At 43.4% G+C, this 20,492-nt stretch overlaps 1 protein-coding gene across 1 annotated transcript; it reads right to left on the reverse strand.

Annotated features, from left to right (window-relative positions):
• Positions 1-600: 600 nt before the first annotated feature.
• rtn4b (reticulon 4b) lies at positions 601-16,410 on the reverse strand. Its single transcript, XM_084708944.1, has 9 exons — positions 15,525-16,410; positions 12,737-12,790; positions 10,379-12,220; positions 4,569-4,776; positions 3,400-3,538; positions 2,606-2,675; positions 1,900-1,946; positions 1,751-1,809; positions 601-1,634 (listed from the first exon to the last, which is right to left on the reverse strand). The coding sequence occupies exons 1-9, from the start codon at positions 16,222-16,224 to the stop codon at positions 1,592-1,594; spliced, it is 3,162 nt and encodes a 1,053-aa protein (XP_084565070.1). The 5' UTR covers positions 16,225-16,410; the 3' UTR covers positions 601-1,591.
• Positions 16,411-20,492: the final 4,082 nt, after the last annotated feature.

Here is a 20,492-nt window from a genome sequence, read left to right on the forward strand (position 1 = left end):
TATATTGAATCGCAATTTGATTACAAATCAAATTGTGAATCAATTTTTTATGAAATAGTGACCGCAAGAATCTAATCGAATCATGAGATACCAAAAGATTCCCACTAATAGACGGTAAGCTGTACATTTCTGTTTAATATTTATCTGTGTTGCAGAAAAAAATAATATGCCAGAAAAGTCTACTCATCGTCACTGTATTTTGTGAACGAGTTCTTAGAAATCCTTTTGTGAACGAGTTCTTAGAAATCCTTCAGCAAACTTTCACTTGTTTTGTAAGTATGATTAGAAGGCAGAGTATTCTGTTTTATAACTCGGCATTAGCAGAAACAAAACGTACATGTCCTTAGGCATTTAGTAGTCTCATAAGGGCAATTACACCGTCTTGTTGATAATAACTTTGCAGGAAACCACTGTGGCTCAGTGGGTAAGCATGTGTACCATTGAGTCTACTGCCAAACACGGTACCCCTGGTCCAAATCTCGCTCCAATTAATTCATTGAACTGATATCATTTAAGTAATAAATATATATATATGTTAATTTAGCATGCAGGTCTGAACAGGGCTCTCACAGATGTAGAAAATAAGACTTTACACTCAGGTCATCTAGAGAAGCTTTATTGGTAATTGATTATATTCAACAATGCATTCCACAAACAGTTCTCCGAGGAGTTCATCACAATTGTATGAAGTATCATTCACAATTACTTGCATAACAAACAGCATGAAGTTTCAAAGTTACATAATTTTGCAGCTTTAGATAAGTCAACAGACAGTATGTTTAGTTTTTTTTTGTCTTTTTATAATCTTAAGTTATGTTTGTAAACGTGTTCTTCCAGAGTTTAACTAGGCAGTTGCAATGAGGTGAAATGACTTATTAAATGTTCTTATTTTCATCTTGCAAAGTTTCTAAATGTTTCTAGCTAGAAATACTCAGAAGCATGAATTGCTATGGTAGCTCCTCCCAACCTGCTTGTAATGTAGACTGATGTCTACATACTTCAGCACAATGACACTTCGAATAAAGCACACTCAAGAACCATTGAAGAGAGCTAGAAGCTTTGGGAAACTACATAAGTCAATCAATAGAACAGTAAATCACAAATACCACTAACTTAATCATACCAAAAAAACAACAGGTACTCTTGAATTTCCACAATGGTACCATTCAACCCTCCCCCCCCCCCCTTACAAAAAAACAAGACTGGTTTCCAATTGTCTGGAGAGGATGTGTAAAAGAAAATCAACCAGCATAAGGAACTTATCACCAGTCAGACTACATGGTTGGTCAAGTCAGAACTCCAGGTTACGTTAGAACACAAACTAGACTTCCGAGCCAGATTGTTGGGCATTACATCCAATTTATTTCATCCACAGTGAGAGTGTAGATATTTTGAGCTGGTGAGAAAAAATTAACAATATAACACCATGGGTCGTATGTTCCGGAGAACACAGGGATTTCTGCACTGGTAAGAGTTTTTATTTGTGACAACATAAGTGAAGAAGGGGTGCATTCAGCCAGATCCCTCTCAACACCTCCAGTCCTCCAAACAGGACGTCAGGAGGACAAACTGCCCTCATCTCCTTCCTTCTTTACTCTGCCTTGCGCTTCAGTCCGGGCACCTTGGCCTGGATCCTGAGGAACAGAAGGCACACAGCTTGAGTCACCTTGTCACACACCTAGACTTGACGACAACACTATACAACAAGTCTTTTTTTGCTGTCCAAATAAGAAACAGTACACAGTCTTACTTTGCAACGACGTCTTTGATCTGGTTATTCACCATGCCCAAATAATGGTCGATTTGTACCTTTAGGCAAAACAAAATACACAAAGACATTACAATGAAATATGGTCAAAGCTTATTCCCCTTATTTCAATAACGAATGACAGTTCATACCTGGTGCTTCTCATAGATGATGGGGCAACTGAATGCTCCAACCAGACCTGGGAGAAGAGGGGAGAAATAAGTGAGGACTACGACGCTAGGATACATCTGTGTGCTAACAGCTTATCCCCACCTTTCAATAAATGCATCCCATCTGAAAGGTTACAGTATGATAGGGGATTCAGCTAACAGGTGGAGCTACTACCCATCTGGATAAACTCAACTTCAAAAATACCTGAAGGAAAGAGCTCCCACACGATTCTTTAAAATCTCAAATTCAAAAGCCCTGACAATCCTCCAGATTCCCTACCGTCACATTTTAAATGAATTATAATAGAACTCTAATGAACGCTGCCTGTTCTCTACTGGCAGTGTGGTTTCAAAGGTCAGGTCATCAACCTAAATAAAGGAGGTTGTTTATAAGAAGCACAAGGCTTCGACACCTCTGCCTGCCACCATGTCTGTGTTAGGCCTCTCCCACGAGTTTCCTGAAATACACCAGTAGCAGCTTATGTCTACTAGCCTTCCTCCTAGCTAGCAGCCTTCCTCTACCTGAAGCTTGCAGAAGAGCAAAAGCAACCTGACAATTACAGAACTTAGCATAACGGTAGCACCTAATAAAGTTGGTTCTTTTGGAGCATGCAATAGGGAAACTGACACCAATAGTGCTTGATAGACGGTGTCGTGAAGCTGTGGTTGCAACAATGGCAAGTCTTACCCAGGATAAGGAGTGTGAGTCCGTTGAACAAGGCACCGACATAAGTCAGAATCCACATAAGGACAGCAAACTAGAGGGGAAAGAGAAGGGAGGAGAGTTTGTTTCATTACAAGCACATCCTTCTCTCAGAACAATACACTGTGTGACAGGACTCGGGCTTGAAGTGGAATGAGAGTGACAGAAAATGCAAACTAATTCCACCTTTGGTTGTTAGCATTACAACACTATCAGTGTTATCATAGCCACTCTCTTAAAAGACAGACACAGCTAAAGTGGCATGAGGGAGATGAAACATAAAGGTCATTGTGGACAGGCCATATATGGAACTGTTAAAAACACTTAACATATGGAAATCAATGGTCCTTTCGAACTGGCTCAATACACATCAGACCTACTTGATGTCCTCCCTCGTCTCCCTATCATGCCAATAAGATGTGAACAAAATTATGGAATGCTACACCTCCAAGATCAGCCCTGGTTAAGACCTTAGCTCCTCTCAATCAGATGACTACAGGGACAGGATGACAGGGGGACAGGATGACGACGGGGAACAGGGGGCAGGGGTTGGCCTGGAGAGGTGTTGACAGGCATGTAGTAATCTCATAGCCCTGAACAGCTGCTGTAACTCTGTGCAAGGCTGTTCCACCCATCTATTACGGTACACTGACTCAACATGGACAGTCATTCTTATTCCAAAGGTGAACAACCGGCAGTTCACCCTTAGCCAAAAGCTATGGTAGGTAGGTGTGTGGTTACAAGTTAGTGGGTCACGGCTGCGGATCCCTCTACCTCACCTTGATGGAGTCAATCAGGTCCTCGACCAGGAAAAGGCGCCTCAGGTCACCCACGGTCTTGTTGATCCTGGCCAGGGCCACGTCGCTGTACTTATGGACCGCGTCCTCAGACAGAGCCACCTCCTGGTCCAGGTACAGCCTATGTCAAGTCACATTTATAGTATCTCACTAGGGGAAATTTGGCTGCACCCAGGTAATTTAAGCCCCCATTTGATTACAGCATACCATGACAGCATACTAGATAGGACAGATAATACAGTGAGAGATTTCTTCAGGAACACAGAACCCTCCAGATCATCAGTGATTGGTTTAGATGACGTGCGATGATAATGTATTGCAACACAATTGACCTTCGGCACACATCTAAGCAGGAATGAAGGAGTGTCCTGGTGCAGAAACATAGATAATGAGGGCGACAACAAAACATCCTCCCCAGCAATACTTATCGGCCCCCTGGTTTTGTCCTTTCACCAGAAAAGCAAAATCCAGAAGTCATGTTCCCTCAGCTGGAAACTGGCCTGTAAGCGCCATCCACTTTCCCTTGTTAATCTTAAGCCTGGCTAATTCAATTTTATAAAGTGGTTGGTTGGCTGGTTGGCGAGAGCTCATAAGCAGATTTGACCTCTTGCCAGGACAGAGATCAGTGTGAGTAGAAGGTTTCCATGTTGGGAATGGAAGCATGAGTCCTTCAGACAAGGCAAGCTGAATTAGATTGATATTCAAGAGGTCTTAATTTGAAAATGTAGCTTATTCAGTCCCGGTCTGAATTTTGTTGATCACTATCTTCTTCTAGAACACACTATTGGTTTATTGATCTGCTCAGCTTCTGTCTAGTTCCAACAGCAGGACAGGCCCACAGGGTGTGTCAGCTCTGATGCCAAGGTCACCCAAATCATGAGTGCATCTAATTTTGGCACACTGCCAGTTTGACACAGGCCTAAAAATCACAGGTGGCAATCTGACAAATGTGTCGGCATCCAATGCCTAAACACACCCACAAACCCCAACTTGCAATTAGTAGAAATTAAACTGATATTGATAACTATCCATATAAAAATGTTATCCGATATAGAGAAACACACAGTATCCAATGCCTTTGGTTCAGGTCAAAAGTTTAGTAGACATTTGGGGCATTGATCGGGCATCAGTTGTGCACTGATGCTACTCACTTGAATGGATGCCCTTCATCGGACTTCTGGATGGCCTGCAAGATGCCCTTGTATATCCTGAAGGAGATGGTGACAGACAGGAGGGCCAGGCCCACGTAGGAACACACGCTGACGATGCTGCACACCGTCAAGGACAGCAGCAGCAGGAGGCTGGCGCCAAACACCACGCCCGTGGCTTTGACATCACGCCAGTACAGGAGCTCCACCACTGGAACAAAGGACACAGGAAGAGAGTTAGGAATATTACAACAGGACGTTCATTGGGTACATCCGTTTTTAAGCTGAGACCATGGTATTAGGGTGGAGATGTACAATTGAAAACTTTTTTTTTCTTTTTTTTCTCCAACTTTTTTTTTTTCTTGTTTTGTTTTTTTTCAATGCTTCCAGCCACAACACTGTGGAACTCTCCTGTGTTAAGTGGAACTGCCTGCACAAGCAGGAATACCCCCTGGTTTTACTGGATGCTGACAGTTCAGATGGAATAGCAGTACTACATCATCAGCAAAAACCTACAGCTTGATCCCTGCAAGCTTTATGCTGTTCCTCTGGAGTCATGGTAGCAGCTTATGCTAATAACCAATCCAGTCTGAGTGAGGGTTGGTGCCTGCAGACAGTTAACATGGCTGTGCTGGTGAATCACCCCTGGAATTCAAAACGGGTCACTGTACCACATTAGATGTGAGAGACATCCATTTACTACTACTTCTAGACGGGGCTGACGCATTTTAACTAAGCCAATCTGACATTGCTGAAGTCTGCAATGTTCAATGGCGCTCTCTAATACTTGGCAGCCTACCTTCAAATGGTTCAATAAACATGAATCAGCTTAGTTTTAAACCTAAAGCCAAATCATTTCAAAACTTACTGCCAAAACGGGAAAATCTGATTAATTACAAATACCCAACATTAAGGACTAAGCTGCTTGAACAGCTCACAAGTGCACAAATGCTGGCTAAGTAAACCAATGCTTACATCCGATGTAGGCCTACACAAGTAAAACATTGCTAGCCGAGCTGTGAAACAATCAACAACATAATGAAAATATTACAATGTCAACTTTGTGTCAGCTTCAACTGCTTTATGGTTGACTTGCACAGGTTTAAGCAGGCTAGTTAGCCTAGCTATGCCAGAATAAATACAGCTAGCTACCGCTAATGCTCATTGAACACCAAGATCACCCCGATCACCTTTTGTTCATGGACATCATCACAACCCGTTCCTTGACAGGGGGCTTGTTCGGTCCAAGCGTCTGTCTAGCTAAACTAGCTAACGCTACATATGGCAATAAGCAAGACATGAACTACCATCGGGAGTATCTAAAAATAGACAAGTATTACAAACCCCGTTGATCTCATCTGTCTGCCACATTAATTCATTAATCATTCCTTCCGTACATATTCCCAGTTACTAACTACTGCAGATATGCATTTAAGAAAGTGAGGCGTAAAGACAACGATTAATCTTTCAACGTCACATCAATCCCGAGAAAATGTCCAGTTTGACCTAGCGGGGCCTCTGGCTACATATCGGAATACACAACCCCAATCCCGACGAACACACTGCATTTCCCCCCCCCCCAAAAAAAAAATCTACATCCATTAATTAAACACGCCTATATAACCAAATACCAACGATATATGGAAATGTAGCGTAGGTAAACAAAAGATTACAGAACTAACCCCGTTTGGCATCCATCTTGAGCCTCCTAGCATGCAGCACCAGCTCTTAGCTTAGCTATGCAAAAGAGAGAGGGAGACAGATCACTTCCTGCTAGGTCGATTCGAGGTCCGCTACTTGTGCGCAGCTCTGCGGTGCCTTGGACCATCCTAAGTAACCGGTGATTCGAAATCGATTTACTTAGGAGATACTAATCAGTATGAAGGAGAAAACTGTATGAAATTGTTACAGTATTTTCAACAAATGTTAGGGGGTATAACGGATTGTGGAATTTGTCACATAACGTATCTTTGCGAAGCAAATGTTCCCCAGCTCCATCCCAGCTCCATCTAGTTGTACGCACGTGTAAAATACAACTGAAGCAACATTGCAAAGAGCTGTCAATCATGACACTTGCGCCATGTACTAAAAGTTATTTCCTCACCTTCATGGTGCCTCTGGACTCTCAACCAGATAACTCAACAAGATTTGAGAAAACAGACAGACTTATGTGCAACTGTGTAGCAATTAAGATATTTCAATAGCCATTGCTTTTAGCCCAGTGTATGAAATGACACAATCCATCAAGCGGAGCATTTACAACATACAGCTGCACTACACACTGATGCAGTCTCTCCCATCTCTCCCTGCATGTGCCAATACTGCTTAGTCACTCAGTGTCTCTGGCTTGTACTGTAAAAGTAATACACTCAGTCAAGTACCTCTTTCATACTTGACTGATATCGTCTAGAGAGAATGTGGCACTGGACAGACTGACTGACAATACATTTATTTAGAGAAAGAGTTGGTCCAGGCAGCTTGTTCTGACAATGGCCTCTCTGTTGCAATGTTTGTGGACTGCTGCTCCAGATGATGCAAGCAGAGCACACATGATTATCAGCAGACGTGAGAATGGCCACAGCTCAATACAACTAGGCTTTATACCCACAGGTAAGGAAGCTAAGTTGATTGAAATTCCCACGCGTGTGTGTATGCTCTACAACTGAAAAAGCGCTTGTTCACTGAGGTTTTAAGCTGAGATAAGGAGTTTGGGGTTTAGGAAGTCAGTGTTTCGCAAATCTTGAGGTCTTGAGTGGGAATAAGGAAGAGCAGGCATATCAGTTTCAAAACGTGTGACCTATGAAGGGACAAGAGTTGATAAAAGGAGAAAAAAATCTTGGTGATTTTTAAAGTCTTGAGATAAAAAATAAGCAGCCTGTCCAAAGCTGCAAGACATTTTAAACAATCTTGTTTTGACCTTTCTCAGACCCCACACTACCAGTCTACAGAGAGGGTGTTCCTGTATTGGAAACAGAGGCCCCCACTTCTGTCAGCAGAGCAGCTAGGATGGTCAGTCACTTCCTTCTCATTTGCATAGTGGAGACACATTACCCAATCGTTTAATGCCTAACGTCATTATAGACCACAGTACCACCCCCCCCTCCCCCCTCCCTAGCACAAGCACCTTTGCACACTCGTCAGCGGCAAAAAAAGGTGTTCTGTCCAAAGGTTAATCTGCTAGACTACGTAGCATTTTTTACAGATTAGAAAGCCTCATTTTAAATGTCTCTCCAGTAAATATTCAATTTACAACTGCAGATGAATTTACCTAACATAATAGACATTCTACTGAAAGCCTCCACAGGCATTATCAATCAGTTACACTCTACAGACAGCCTATCCTCTAATAATACAAAACAAAATGCAACCAAGCAAGTATGCATAATGCCTAGACAAACCAACTATCCAAAAGCCTATCGGCATGCTACAGCCCAGTTCACAAATCAGAACTAAAACAAAATGCTAAATCCTAATAAAGGCTGCCTGAGAGAGCAGAAAGAGGAGGATACCCTTGTCTTTCCAGTGTGATGAGGACAGCTGGCATTCTGTTTTCTCTTCCATGTCCATTGTGATGGGAGGCTCCTTGCTCTACAGGAGATCAGCAGTACATTCCAGACAGACAGCAGCGTGCGCCGAGTCGAGCCGAGCGGTGCGCCGGGCTGGGAGGTGGGTGGGGTGTGGGGACTGAGGTGTTAGAGGGGAGGGAGGGAGGGACAGGGAGGTGGGGGGGGGGGGGCAGTCCTTCCTCTCTAGAGACAACTGCAGCACACTGGCTCCCTCTCTCTTTCTTTCCCGTTCCTTCACATACACACACACACACACACACACACACACACACACAGCTCTTGCTTTCCAATCTCTCACACACACCTCTCTTCGGCTGCAGGACTGAGGTCAGCTGACTTGAATGTTAACGCTCTGACGCAGCGGCTATAAACTTCTCCTCCCCTTCTCGGTTCCTTCCATTAGGTTTGATCTCCCTCCCTTCTCCTTGCGCAAATCTACACATACGCCCCTTCCACAACCACCCCCACCCTAAAAGATAACAAATCAGAGAGCAGTTATTGTGTGACTCCGCCTGGTTTCTTTAAAGATTACGATGTATGCTTAGATAAAACAATAATCTAGCTTTGGAGTTTGACAAGGAGTATGCAATGTTTGCCTAAACCCTCTAATAAACTAGGCTGGCACATGACTAAACAAATACATCTGGAAATTAGGGGACTTGGCACATTGCTCAAATAAGACTGCTCAGATAAGACAGCCTAGTATTGGAAATACTAGGCTTCCAATCAGAAAATAAATCACAACTTTAGACAATTATCCCCTCTTTAACATACAATTCGATATCCTCAGTATTTGTCTAAAAAGTCCACTAGAGGGCAGTCTCTATTTCACAAATGTCCAACTTTTCCCCATGAGGCCTCAGCAAAATATATATATATATTTTCCACAGTTTCACGTTTAGTTCTGCATGTCTTTTTCATACAAGCCCATCCCCCCTTGTAATGTCTCAGGTTTTTACATACAAAATGAGTCACAACTAGAATCTTAGATTAATGTAGAAGCACAAGGTTCACTTCACATACCTGAAAAGGGTGCAGTTATACTGAAAGTGGAGTATAATGACTTACGAGAGCGAAACCCCTCGTGACACGTCTCATTAGTGTTTAAACTGCCTACAATCTGTCTGTGGGGAAGATACGGCCAGCGCGCTGAGGGTTCAGATCACACCGTCGCATCTCAAGTCAAACAGATGAGGGAACACTTGCTGACTTGGTGTGCTCTTCGACTGCCAATGTCGCAATGCAGGCTGGGGGGGGGGGTCTCTTCCTTTATGGAGGAACATGCACTCTCAGTAGCTAGCTGTGTGTAAATGTGTAAGAAACAACCAATAAGTTGCAGTCTAATAATGAAACAATCTTTTAAAAAGATATCCGCAAAAGGATATTTTTTCCCCCATTTTGCTTGTAAGACAATAAATCTCTTTTAAAAAGGCTTCCTCTTTTTGCATATCTTGCAATAAACTACAGCCTCCGGCGCTGAGAATGAAGCAAACAGCAGCGTAGGTGCGGCGCTCAGCAGTCATTTAACAGAGCAGGGTAGGGTGTGAGCGATAGAACATTACAGGGCCTTCATGGTGGTGTTCAGTTACAGAGTTCCCATCTCTGGTTATTTCCAGTGAGGACTAAAACCAGACTGCACACTGAGGTAATCCAACTCGTGGAGCAAAAGCTCTCAAGGCACATCAAAACCACCAGGGGGTATGGGGTGAGGTAAAACCGCTAAACCCGACTTTTAGGAAAAGACTTGTACAAAGCCCAATGGTCTGGGGTAATCCTGTACCCCAAATCTCCTCCATCTTCAAGTGCACATTTGTTCACCCCTCACTGACTTGTGTTGGAACTTGGAAGTGGTCTTCTCCATGTGTCACTGGTGCGTTATTTTCATGAAAAAAAGGTTGGTTTGTGAAGATCATCTATTTATGCACTTACCATGTCAAATTTAACAGCATAATACATAACTATTAAAGCATTTGAATGATGCACAATAAACTGAAAATACAAACCAAGAACACCACTCACAATACCACAAACTAAAACACACAAAACTAATGCAATAGTTAGTAAAAGAAAGCCACGAAGACAATGCTTCGGAGAAGAAAAGGATGACAAAAAGAAGGACGAAATGTGGTTGGATCCAAAGGAAATGAACATGGGTGATGACTGGCAACGAAAGATGACCAAGACGAACGAAATGGTGATGAAGGTGATAAACCACCAATGAAAAAGAGGTTCCATGCTGAAAATTACCTGCTTCAGTGCTCAAGTTGGGCGCATGAGCCATTTTGGGGCCACCCGCATCCTCAGCGAGCGCCGCAGGTTTGTGAACAGGGGAGTGGAGAAGTGGTGCCTGGGAGGGAGGCTCTTTGATGTCGGCCTTCTCCAGTTCGGCTTTACCCTTCTGAGGGGTTGCCTTGTCTGAGGACTGGGTGAGGAGGAGGTAAGGACTTTGAGAGCTCTGACTTTCTTCTTTATGGGCCACTGACGATGCTATGTTTGGAGGTGCCATCTCCCGTAACCCATAGCTAAGATCATCATCTGCACCAAGCTCTGGACCCGTGGCAAACTTGGAGTTGTCCATTGCTTCCAGGAACTCATCTATCACGCCCCGAGGCGGCCTCTCTATAAACTCAAACTCTTCAGAGGAGACCTCCGGCTCAGACGCCTCCTCCCCTGCCTCCTCCATCCTTGGGTTTTTCTCGGTCTCCACCTGGAAGCTGGCTGGGTTCTTGGCCATAGCCTCCAGCACAGGAGACAAGGAGTCGGCAGTGGGGCTCTCGGAATCAGAATCATCCGGGGTCTTCCGGCTCGGGAAGTCCAGGGGCTCCAGTTTGTTGGTCATTTTGGGGGAATCGTGACTGGAGAACCAGTCTTTTTGCTCCACTTGAACTTGCTCTTCTTTGGGCTTCTTTTCTTCTTCTTTCATGGGTGTGGTCTCTGCCTCTTTTACAAGGTCAAAGGCACCAAAGCAATCATCTTCCCCCTTCACCTTCACAGATGATTTGGCCTCAGTCGCCTCAGCCATCTCTTTCAGCAAACAGACTTTGGAGTCAAATGCAAAAGGATTTGTGGCTGACAGGTTGATGGGGATGTTTGGTGACTCCATCAGCTTGCGCTCAAAAAGGGGACTTGACTCCAGACTTCCTTCAGAGGAACCAGAGTCGATCTTCTCTGGGTTTAGTGGGGAGGACTTCAAGATGTCAGGAAGAAGAACAGAGTCCTCATCCTCTTTTGGTCCTGGGGAGAATTGGCCTAGTGGCTGCATCAATGAGTCAGCAGCCATTTTCACAGACTCATAAGTTTTGCTCTCGTTATAAAAAGCGGGAGGGCTATCTTGAGAGTCACCACCCTGGCCAGATTGGACCAGATCTGGGGTGGGGCTCTCAGACATTTTGGATGCCCTGCTGTCAAAGTGGGTATCCCCATAATGGGAAAACCCAGCATCAGCTACTGGGGAAAAGCCCTGGAATGGATTCTTCTTCACCTCAAACATCAAATCATCATCTGATTGGCCAAGCATGTCTTGCTCAAACCCAGACGAGCCAATGGGGGTTGTGTCCTTAGAGAACGTATCCATGGAGACCCTGGAGTTGTCTTGAGAAGCTAGAAATGGAGAATCCCAGTGCTCTGTTGGGTTAGAGGAGGCAGGTGCAATGTGAGATTCAGGGGTCATCTGGGGTGAAACAGGAGACTGGGAGGGAGAGGTAGACCTGCCTGAACCACTAAGCTTCTCTTCAGGGGAGAATGAAACTCCACTGTCTTCAAGTAGAGACTTGGGCCCTAGATCTTTCCCTGGGTTATAACAAATTTCCGTTTCCAACTCAAAACCGGAAGTAACAGACTCTAACCCTTTTTCATCATACTGATCATTCTTACTATGGCCAAATCTGGCGTTACCCTCCTCTTCACCACTCCAAGGCATAGCACTGGACAGAACTTTGGGGGGCTCGATAGAAGAGCTGAACGGAGCAGATGCCATGGTGGGGGGTTGGTTTGGACTTTCAGACAGAGAAAGCTCTTCCAGGGAGTCGGGAGAGTGGAGAGGAGAGAGAGGAGAGATGGGAGCAGGGCAATCACCCCTCTGCCCAAGTGCTTGAGTAGAGAGGGGAAAATGCAATGCATCAAGACACACTTCATTCCGTCAGTGTCTATGAAACATGTAGGGCATGCTGCAGTGCCAGCAGCCTGGTCAGGTGAGAAGTGATTCCCTACACAGATTTCACCAGTAATCTATAATATTCTGTTTAGTGGCAAATATAATTTGTTATGGATGGTATCAAATTAAAATACAAATTATGATAAATCGCTGCGGTTAATCACTGTAGGGAACATTCTCACTGGTAAATGTCTCAAATAAAAGTCTGTTGTTTTCTAGACTTCTGCTATAAAGGACCTAAATCACAGGGATTCACAATACAAGATCACACGCAAACAGAGTTTGTCATGTCAAATTGCTTTGGATCTTAAGTAATTTCAAATGCAAACGAAGACTAATCTACAAAAAAACATGCATTTTAGACAGTAAATGTTAATTAGGGCAGAAATTATTCTAAAACAAAAAGATGCAGGATAAGGAGTTATCAAACACAGCCAGCAGAGAGAACTTGCCTGTAGGGAATTGCATCAGAGGTTGAGGCAGAAGAGAAGGTAGAAAAGGTGCATCTGAAAGAAAGACAGCAGCATAGAGTGAAATGGTTATTGTAACCTGAGCAAGGTTACAAATCAGCCCAGGACCCTGCGCACTTTGAGACATCTGAAGTGACTAGGGGATGTGTAAATAATTGATGTTTACATTGATATAGCTATAGTGCAAAACAAGTAGATAAAGGAATCCATAGTCAAGCAAAATAATAAGGCGGGGTAGAAAAAATTAACGAAAAGCATAGCAGAGAGATGCAATGTACTGCGACAGGTTTGCTGAAAATAACTTGAAGTCTGCAAAGAGGAGCAAAAAGACAACAAGAAGACCCACAGGAAGAATATTACATCGTCCATTCAAAATTATTTCACTGTCAAGGTGTATTCTAAGTACCTTTCATCATTTTACATATATAGGTCTTTGGTGATCTAATCAAACATGCACATCAAGTTATTGGTCAAGAATATTCAAATAATATTCTATATATAGAATATATATCTGGAAAGCCTTTGTTAGCAAATGTACAATTTAATGATTCAATGACGCTGCACAATTGAAAATCCCTAGGTCACTGATAGCATAAGCACTGGTGAACGATTTGCCATTGATTCTTTATGAAAGGAAATGAATATTTGCCACTGTAGCATTTAAATGATTTGGTATGACTATTTGGCAGGCTTAAGCCAATTAGGATCTGATACCTCCAGCTATGTTTCAGCATTGAAAAAGGCTAAACCTAAAATTGAACCAATACATCAACATTTTTTATGTACTTTCCACATTATGTGGAGAGTAACTCATGTGTGGAAATGACATACAACGGTGTCATGTATTGATCGGACATCAGTCACTGTTGTAGGAGGAGTGAAAAGTGAATCAGTGAAGCAAGCACGCGTTCACCAATTCATCATACCCAGAGAATTTGCTGTATGTTTGGATGACATAACATGTTCCAGCCGTCCCACATAGAACACACAGCAAACAACACTCCTGCGCTCAATCTACAGGTTGGATAAGAACATTATCATCATGGCAAGCAGCTATGTAAACTATAATCCAGGTTTTTGAAATGTATTTTATCCAACATAACCTAAGCCTTAAATTCCAACACTGGATATTCTGGCATAGGCCTCATCAATGAGCCAGCACATTAGCTTAATTCTTGACATGAGTTTGCACAGGGGTATTTTAAAAGGTGGGACACTGCCTCTATCCCTTGCACAATAAAGAAGGCACATTTAACAAAGGGGAAAATCTAACACGAGCACAATCATCCATCATCATTATTGTAAGTAACGTGCTCAAACCTGTTCTCAAAACACCAACCAGGCCATAGACTTAGTTAGCTAAACACCCCAGAAGCATTCCAAAAACGATAACACCTAGCCTGCACAATTACCTTCTAGGTCTTTGTGTAGCTATTAGTCTTGTTCCATACTCCAGCTACTTTAGCATTTGAGCTGCTAAAGCCAGCTGCTGTGCTGGTAATGAGCAGCATGCTAAGAGTGTGTGTGTGTGTGGGGGGGGGGTTATTCCTTGGAAACAGAGTATACAACACACCAAAACAGAGCACAGGCACCAACACAAGGCCTGCTAACACACTTTCTGGACCAGTCATATCTCATCCATGTGACAGCCAACACCTAAATAACAGGGCATCAATGAAAGATGAAGGCACCAAAATAAGATTTGGACTATCAACATCCCCTAGAGCCCCGAGTGATTAATAGTACTGTCAGTCAACCCCGTTCTTTGTGATGCCCTGGTCTGTCAGACCCAACCGCGCCCTGCCTTCGACTGCCGGCATATCCATTACATTTAAAGCGAGAAAACCCCTCAACTTTTCCCCTACAGCAGCTAACGTTAGTGTACTTCCACAATTAACGTGACGGAAAGACACTTAACAATTCGACCAGATTGAAATAATGACGAACATTTTGATTATTAAAGCACAGTTTCGGTAACCTGTCTTTGACAAGATAATACATTTGGATAAAGCCAACGATGGCATTGAAAAGGTAACGAGCAAGATGCTTCCCCTTCGTTCAATTAAGCTACAAGAAACGACTAAAACGTATAGCAAGGGAGTGGACAGATTCCTTTGTTATGACTAATCTCTCCAACCTATCTTGGAACATAGCGTACCACTAGCTTATAGCAAGCTAGCAGTAGCGCAACCGACCACACAGCATAAACTCAGAACGGATGGATGGATCCACCGACACAATATGCCACATGCAAAATACAAAATGCACTCTTAGTTTTAAATACAGTCAAAACTAGGTGGTTTCATACTGTCATCTGGTTTACAGTCATACTACAAAACAAACATCATTTCAATGATTTGATTCTGACAGCTCACTAACGTAGGTTTGTCAAACTAGCCATGTCAAAACAGGTGGGCCGCATCTTGACACAGCAGTAGCGAGCTAACGTTAGCTTGATAGATAGCTACGCTTAATACAGAATGGCTATTTATGTACTACGTCCGGGGATACAAACAATTACATACAAATCATAATATAAACTGTTGACACATGCTCTTGTTGATTGATGAACAGTAGCAACCTCGACATCGTACATAAATAATGACTTAATAGCGACTAGCAAAATCGTAACACGTTGACATTGTCTGGTGACTAAGATGAACTGAGACAGTTCCACTACGTTTACCATCATTTTTCCGATCAAATTCAGTAAGTACCAATTGCGGTTTTTTAAATCGAAGGTCTTGCCTATTTAACTAACTATACTCACATGATGCTGGTGGAGGTGCAGCGGCCGCTTTTTTCTCCGGAGCCGCTTTGGGGAGCAGCACTTCCTCGGGAACGGCTTTTGGGGGTTCCACAGACGCGATGACTGGCTCTGGTGCAGGCTCAGGCACTGGCTCTGGAATAGGCTCTGGGATAATTTCTGGTTGTGGAGCAGGTTCTGGGGTTATTTCTGGTTGTGGAGCAGGCTCTTGGATAAATACTGGTTCTGGAGCAGGCTCTGGAACAATTACTGGTTCTGGAACAGGCTCCGTGTGCACTGGTTCAGCTACTGGAACAATGTCCGCAACCTCCTCCTTCTGTTCTTTCTCCGCAACAGTGGAATCTGGAATCGCCTCCTCTTTCGTCAGTTGTTCCGTGGCATCCTCTACTACGGTCGGTGGCGCTATCTCGGGAACTAGCACAGGCTCTGGTACGACAGGAACGGACTCCGTTAGTAACATAGGCTCGTGGTCTGGAGTTGATGACATTTCCGTTAATTTTTTGGGGATATCCTCTGCGTGTGAAATAGTGGCTTTGTGCCTCTCAATTGCATCTTGTGCACCACCAACTAAGTCTACAATTTCATCTTCGTTAACAACTTCTTTAGCTACGGCCTCGTTTGAATCACCCATTTCGTGGTCATGGAGTTTGTCTAGTTCTTCTCCTAACGGAGTTGTGGAGGACACTTGCTCGCTGTCTGCCATATTTCTACTGTAGAAAAGTTTTCAAGTCAGGTTAGAAGGCAAGTGTTCCAAACAAAAAAATGTGCGCGTTACTTTTGTGTCCGTAAAAAGTTGTAGAAATTACGCCACGACCACTGCCACGGAACAACCGAACACTTGGCAAGCCCCACTTCTGAAAGACGTACACCCTCCCAGAATGTTGAAATAGAAGGGTGAATCGAATGACCAATAACTCGCCAATATCCCTGAGCGATGGCACCTGTGACCAATAACTGTTTGTAAAAGTAAAAGATCCCGCCTCTGTGAATACAGAAACTCAGAATTTGTTAACACCCCTTTCTCAAACCTTGCACGGTGTTGGCCAAATAGTTGAGAAGCACACGTTTGAGTGTCAGTCATTGGATGACATAACTTTGCAGTTGCATGAGACAAAGTTCACTTTGTGTGGAACAATGTTACATAACTTTTACCTTCTCCTGCTGCCTTCATTCAGCAACTTTGCATTCATGCAAAAACTCTGAAATGTATACCCCAGAGTACATAATGTGCACACAGCCACTGGTACATACTTGGATATGACCTGAACACTGTTGTGGTATGACCGCTTTTGTTTATCAGATTGCATTTAAGCTATTCTAATTGAGCGCTCATAAAGTATTGATTTTAATTATGGTAACTACCATACGTACCAATGCTACTACATGTCCTACGGTAAGTTAAAGAGCTGTATGCTACAGACACAGACAGCTAAAAATAAAGTGTAAGTGTATCCTGCATGTGCTACATTTGTGTCCTAAAGGTCGCATGTCCATCAAATGTTAGACCACCACCCTATGCTGGTGGATTTTTGTGAACAGTAGTTTCCCCTGAGAACATGAATAGAAGCACCTTTTTGACAACCATTCTCCAAGAAACCACTACAAGAAACAACCACAAGTTGTTAAACTGCTTGCTGCTTTTAAAATGTTTTGGTGCATGATATATGTTCCTGCCATATGTTGTACATTTGTACATGACTAGGTCACATTCCTTCGAAGTTTATGTTTCTTTTCCTCCATTTATGGATTTAAGTTACTTCAAAGACTTCTATCAATCTGTGCAGTATGCCTTCAAAAACTAACTTGCAATAAATACTTGCAATGTGCTTACACAGACAGTTCTCCTGCTGGTGGGCTCCTGAGCTCCTGCAACATGGGGGTCTAGCTCTGGTTACAGCAAAGCCCCCTTTGCCAACAACTGCACAGTACACTAGGATACTTCTGTGTTAAAGGCGGAACTGCTTGGATATGGCATGGCTTGCAATAAGAAATAGAAGCAAGTCCTCTTCCTACACTGTTAAGATGGCTAATGGTATCCTGTTTACTATAAGATTCTTGAGATAAGTTATCCAGACCACACAGCTTTCTCAATGTTGACAATTACAATCTAACATGACTTTGGGTTTTAATTACACATAGTTATCTTTCATCTCCATTATCCACATTTTATGCATTTCAGGTCTTGCCCTCTGAGGCTTGCCTTCAATCCTACTGTGCCCTACCATTTTACAGGATGCCAAAGCCTTGCAAGCTCATGGAGAATGTGTGCTGCAACTTTACACTTGTTGATCAGTGTGCTTGTGTTTGTGTGTGGAGAGTGTGCATGTTTGTGTCAGTGATGAGTATATGCTTATGAAGGGTGGGTATGGGTTTGCTTTTGTGCATGTGTGATGTACCGTATGGTCTATCCTTGAAGGGAAATCCTGATGAAAAATGAGCTAGCAGACTGTAATAGTATCTGTCACTAGATTCAGGGTCCCCCTCTATGTGTGAAACTTCATGGAGCATGTCTGCTGCATAGTTCATGGCATAGTGTTATCCCCTCTATTTTAGATTTTAAAAGAACAACTCAGATTTCAGGTTACGGTATCTTGATAGGATCTGTGGACACCTAGCAAAAGAAAGTTTGATGACAGATCCAAGAACAACAGACACTCAAACAGTTATGCTGGAAACAAGCTATGGTTTTGATACAACTTGTCACACAAGAGTTGATGATTCACAGCAATAGCTAGGGTTAATTTTCTCAGATGTTATCAACCTGATTGAGGGACTACAGTGTGTCAACTCTATAAGTTTCTTATACTGTATTTCTGTCTCAGGCACAGACAAACAATTTAATGAGAAGGGGAGCCTTCCTAGGCCTATCTGAGGAATGGGGCTGTGCAGTAAGAGTGCAGTGAAGGCAGATAAGGTGCCAGAAAAAGCCTGCCTCCCTCTCGTCACATGCAAGAGCTATCAAGTATAACGAGCCAGCAGATCCTCAGAGTTTCAGACACTTAGGATCTGCTACTGACAGGCTCCCTTCACATTCAGGCAGAGCCCTGTCTCTGCAGTGGCTAAGAACCAGGGGATGTTTAGTTTCAAGTTGTATTGGTGCACAGAACAACACAAGGTCAGACTGGACACTGACACTTTTGACCACAAATGACCACAAAGGGCCATAACTTCAACTCGAGTACTTAAAATGGTATCTTAAGTCCCTGGAGTGAATTGTGACTATCCTTTCAAAAACATTTAGTATGTGTGAACCGTTAACTGTGCAGTATTTTGGTGGGGATACCTGCCAGGGAATACATTGGTGCACTGCCTAATTGCCCATGTGGGTATGCACTCACACACTGTCATGTGACTCAGACATTTTTAACCTGGCCTGAAGTGGAAAGGCCTTCTGATACCTCCCCTTCAGTGAAGTGCCCTTTGCCCCTCCCCGCTTGGTGTTGATGCACCTATCAATTCTGCTTATTTTTAAGGCATGGAAATGGATAGCTGTTGTGGGTAAAAGGGCCCTGCCAAAGACAAGGGTCACATGTGCAAGTGTCGCTCACTCCCTCTGTCTTAGCCTCTCTCTCCATCCCTCCTCCTCACTTCTCTCTCCTCTCTCCCACTCGCTCCATATATCTTCAGCAGACAGCTGTCTCAGTCACCCTCTATAACTTTCTAAGACATTGGGCTGAGTTTCTAGACTCGTGTGTGTTAGTGTGAGTGTATGTGTGTTTAGGAGGGATAGCCAGTATGATGTGTTCATTGTATTTGTCATCACCTGTTGCATGCATGATTCAGCTGCATGTGGTTTCAGGGAATAATGATTAGTGAGGTGTTCCGAGTCCGAACACTGTGACTGGTACTGGAGTGTACAGTCCATAACACCAAACTACAGTCACTTTGGTTCCTCTATAAAATCCCTGTTTTGTGCCATGTACATAAAGCTATACAGAAGATGGAAGAGGAAATACCAAACATAATGTGGCTATCCAACTGTGGAGCAGACTATACTGGACAGGAAACTGTACTGCAGACGGCATACAACCACAGAGGTTGTCTTGTGAAGAAACTTAGGTGTCTTACACAAAGAGAAGAGAACATGCCAATAACCACCTCCCAGTTTAAAAAAAATTTGCTATTAGCTAAAACGGCTATTAGTATGTGTGATGTGACCTGGTTTAGCCTGTGTGATGAGTGGCATACCTGCTGAGTGCATTTAACACATTCACAAACGTGATAAGTTGGACTCAAGTCCCCTCAGTGGTAATGTGTTGAAGCCCAAAGGTTGCTGGAGAGGGGCATTGGCCTGCCGGTCTACCGCCAATGCACCAAGGGGGCAAATATCCAATAGAACAAGTGTGATAGATGGGTGTAGTCTGGTATACTTCTTTCTTCCGGAAAACATTTTGTATGGTGAGGCTGACAGGAAAAGCGAGACGTCCTATATACGTTAGCATTACAATTAGCAGCTTACTTGTTGATAACCAAATTTAGGTTTTGAGTATGTTTTTGTTGGTGTGGTTTGTAAGCCGGGTTATTAACATAGTTATTTTCTTTGGGTGAGCTTGATTACGGCTGTAACTATGCTTAACAGCATGGACTGACGAGTAGGTAGGCAACAGTTGATCAGCTTGTTAATTTGCGCTTTCTCTTCTGAATCTCAGTGATGTTGCTCCCTTGTTGCAGGATATGCCTTGGCCCGGAGTGTCTCTGGGTGATGTCATCATTAGCAGACAGACAGCTGAGTCATGCCTAATCCTTTCACAGATAGCCATCTTGGGGCCAGAGACTGGAAAAAAAACAGTAGATAAGGAGAAAAGGAACGATGGCCAAGTATTTTGGGACAGGCAATGGTACCTGACCTTGTATGTATGACACACGACTAGGCCTATTACACCAGAAAAAAGACGAGGGTTTTTCCGACGACGGTACTGGAGTGGGTGGATCGAAGATTTATGTTTACTTCAACATGACCTGGTCATGATG

Source organism: Hypomesus nipponensis, chromosome 11 (genome assembly GCF_054491055.1).
Source record: "Hypomesus nipponensis isolate SF chromosome 11, ASM5449105v1, whole genome shotgun sequence".
Classification (NCBI taxonomy): Eukaryota; Metazoa; Chordata; class Actinopteri; order Osmeriformes; family Osmeridae; genus Hypomesus; species Hypomesus nipponensis.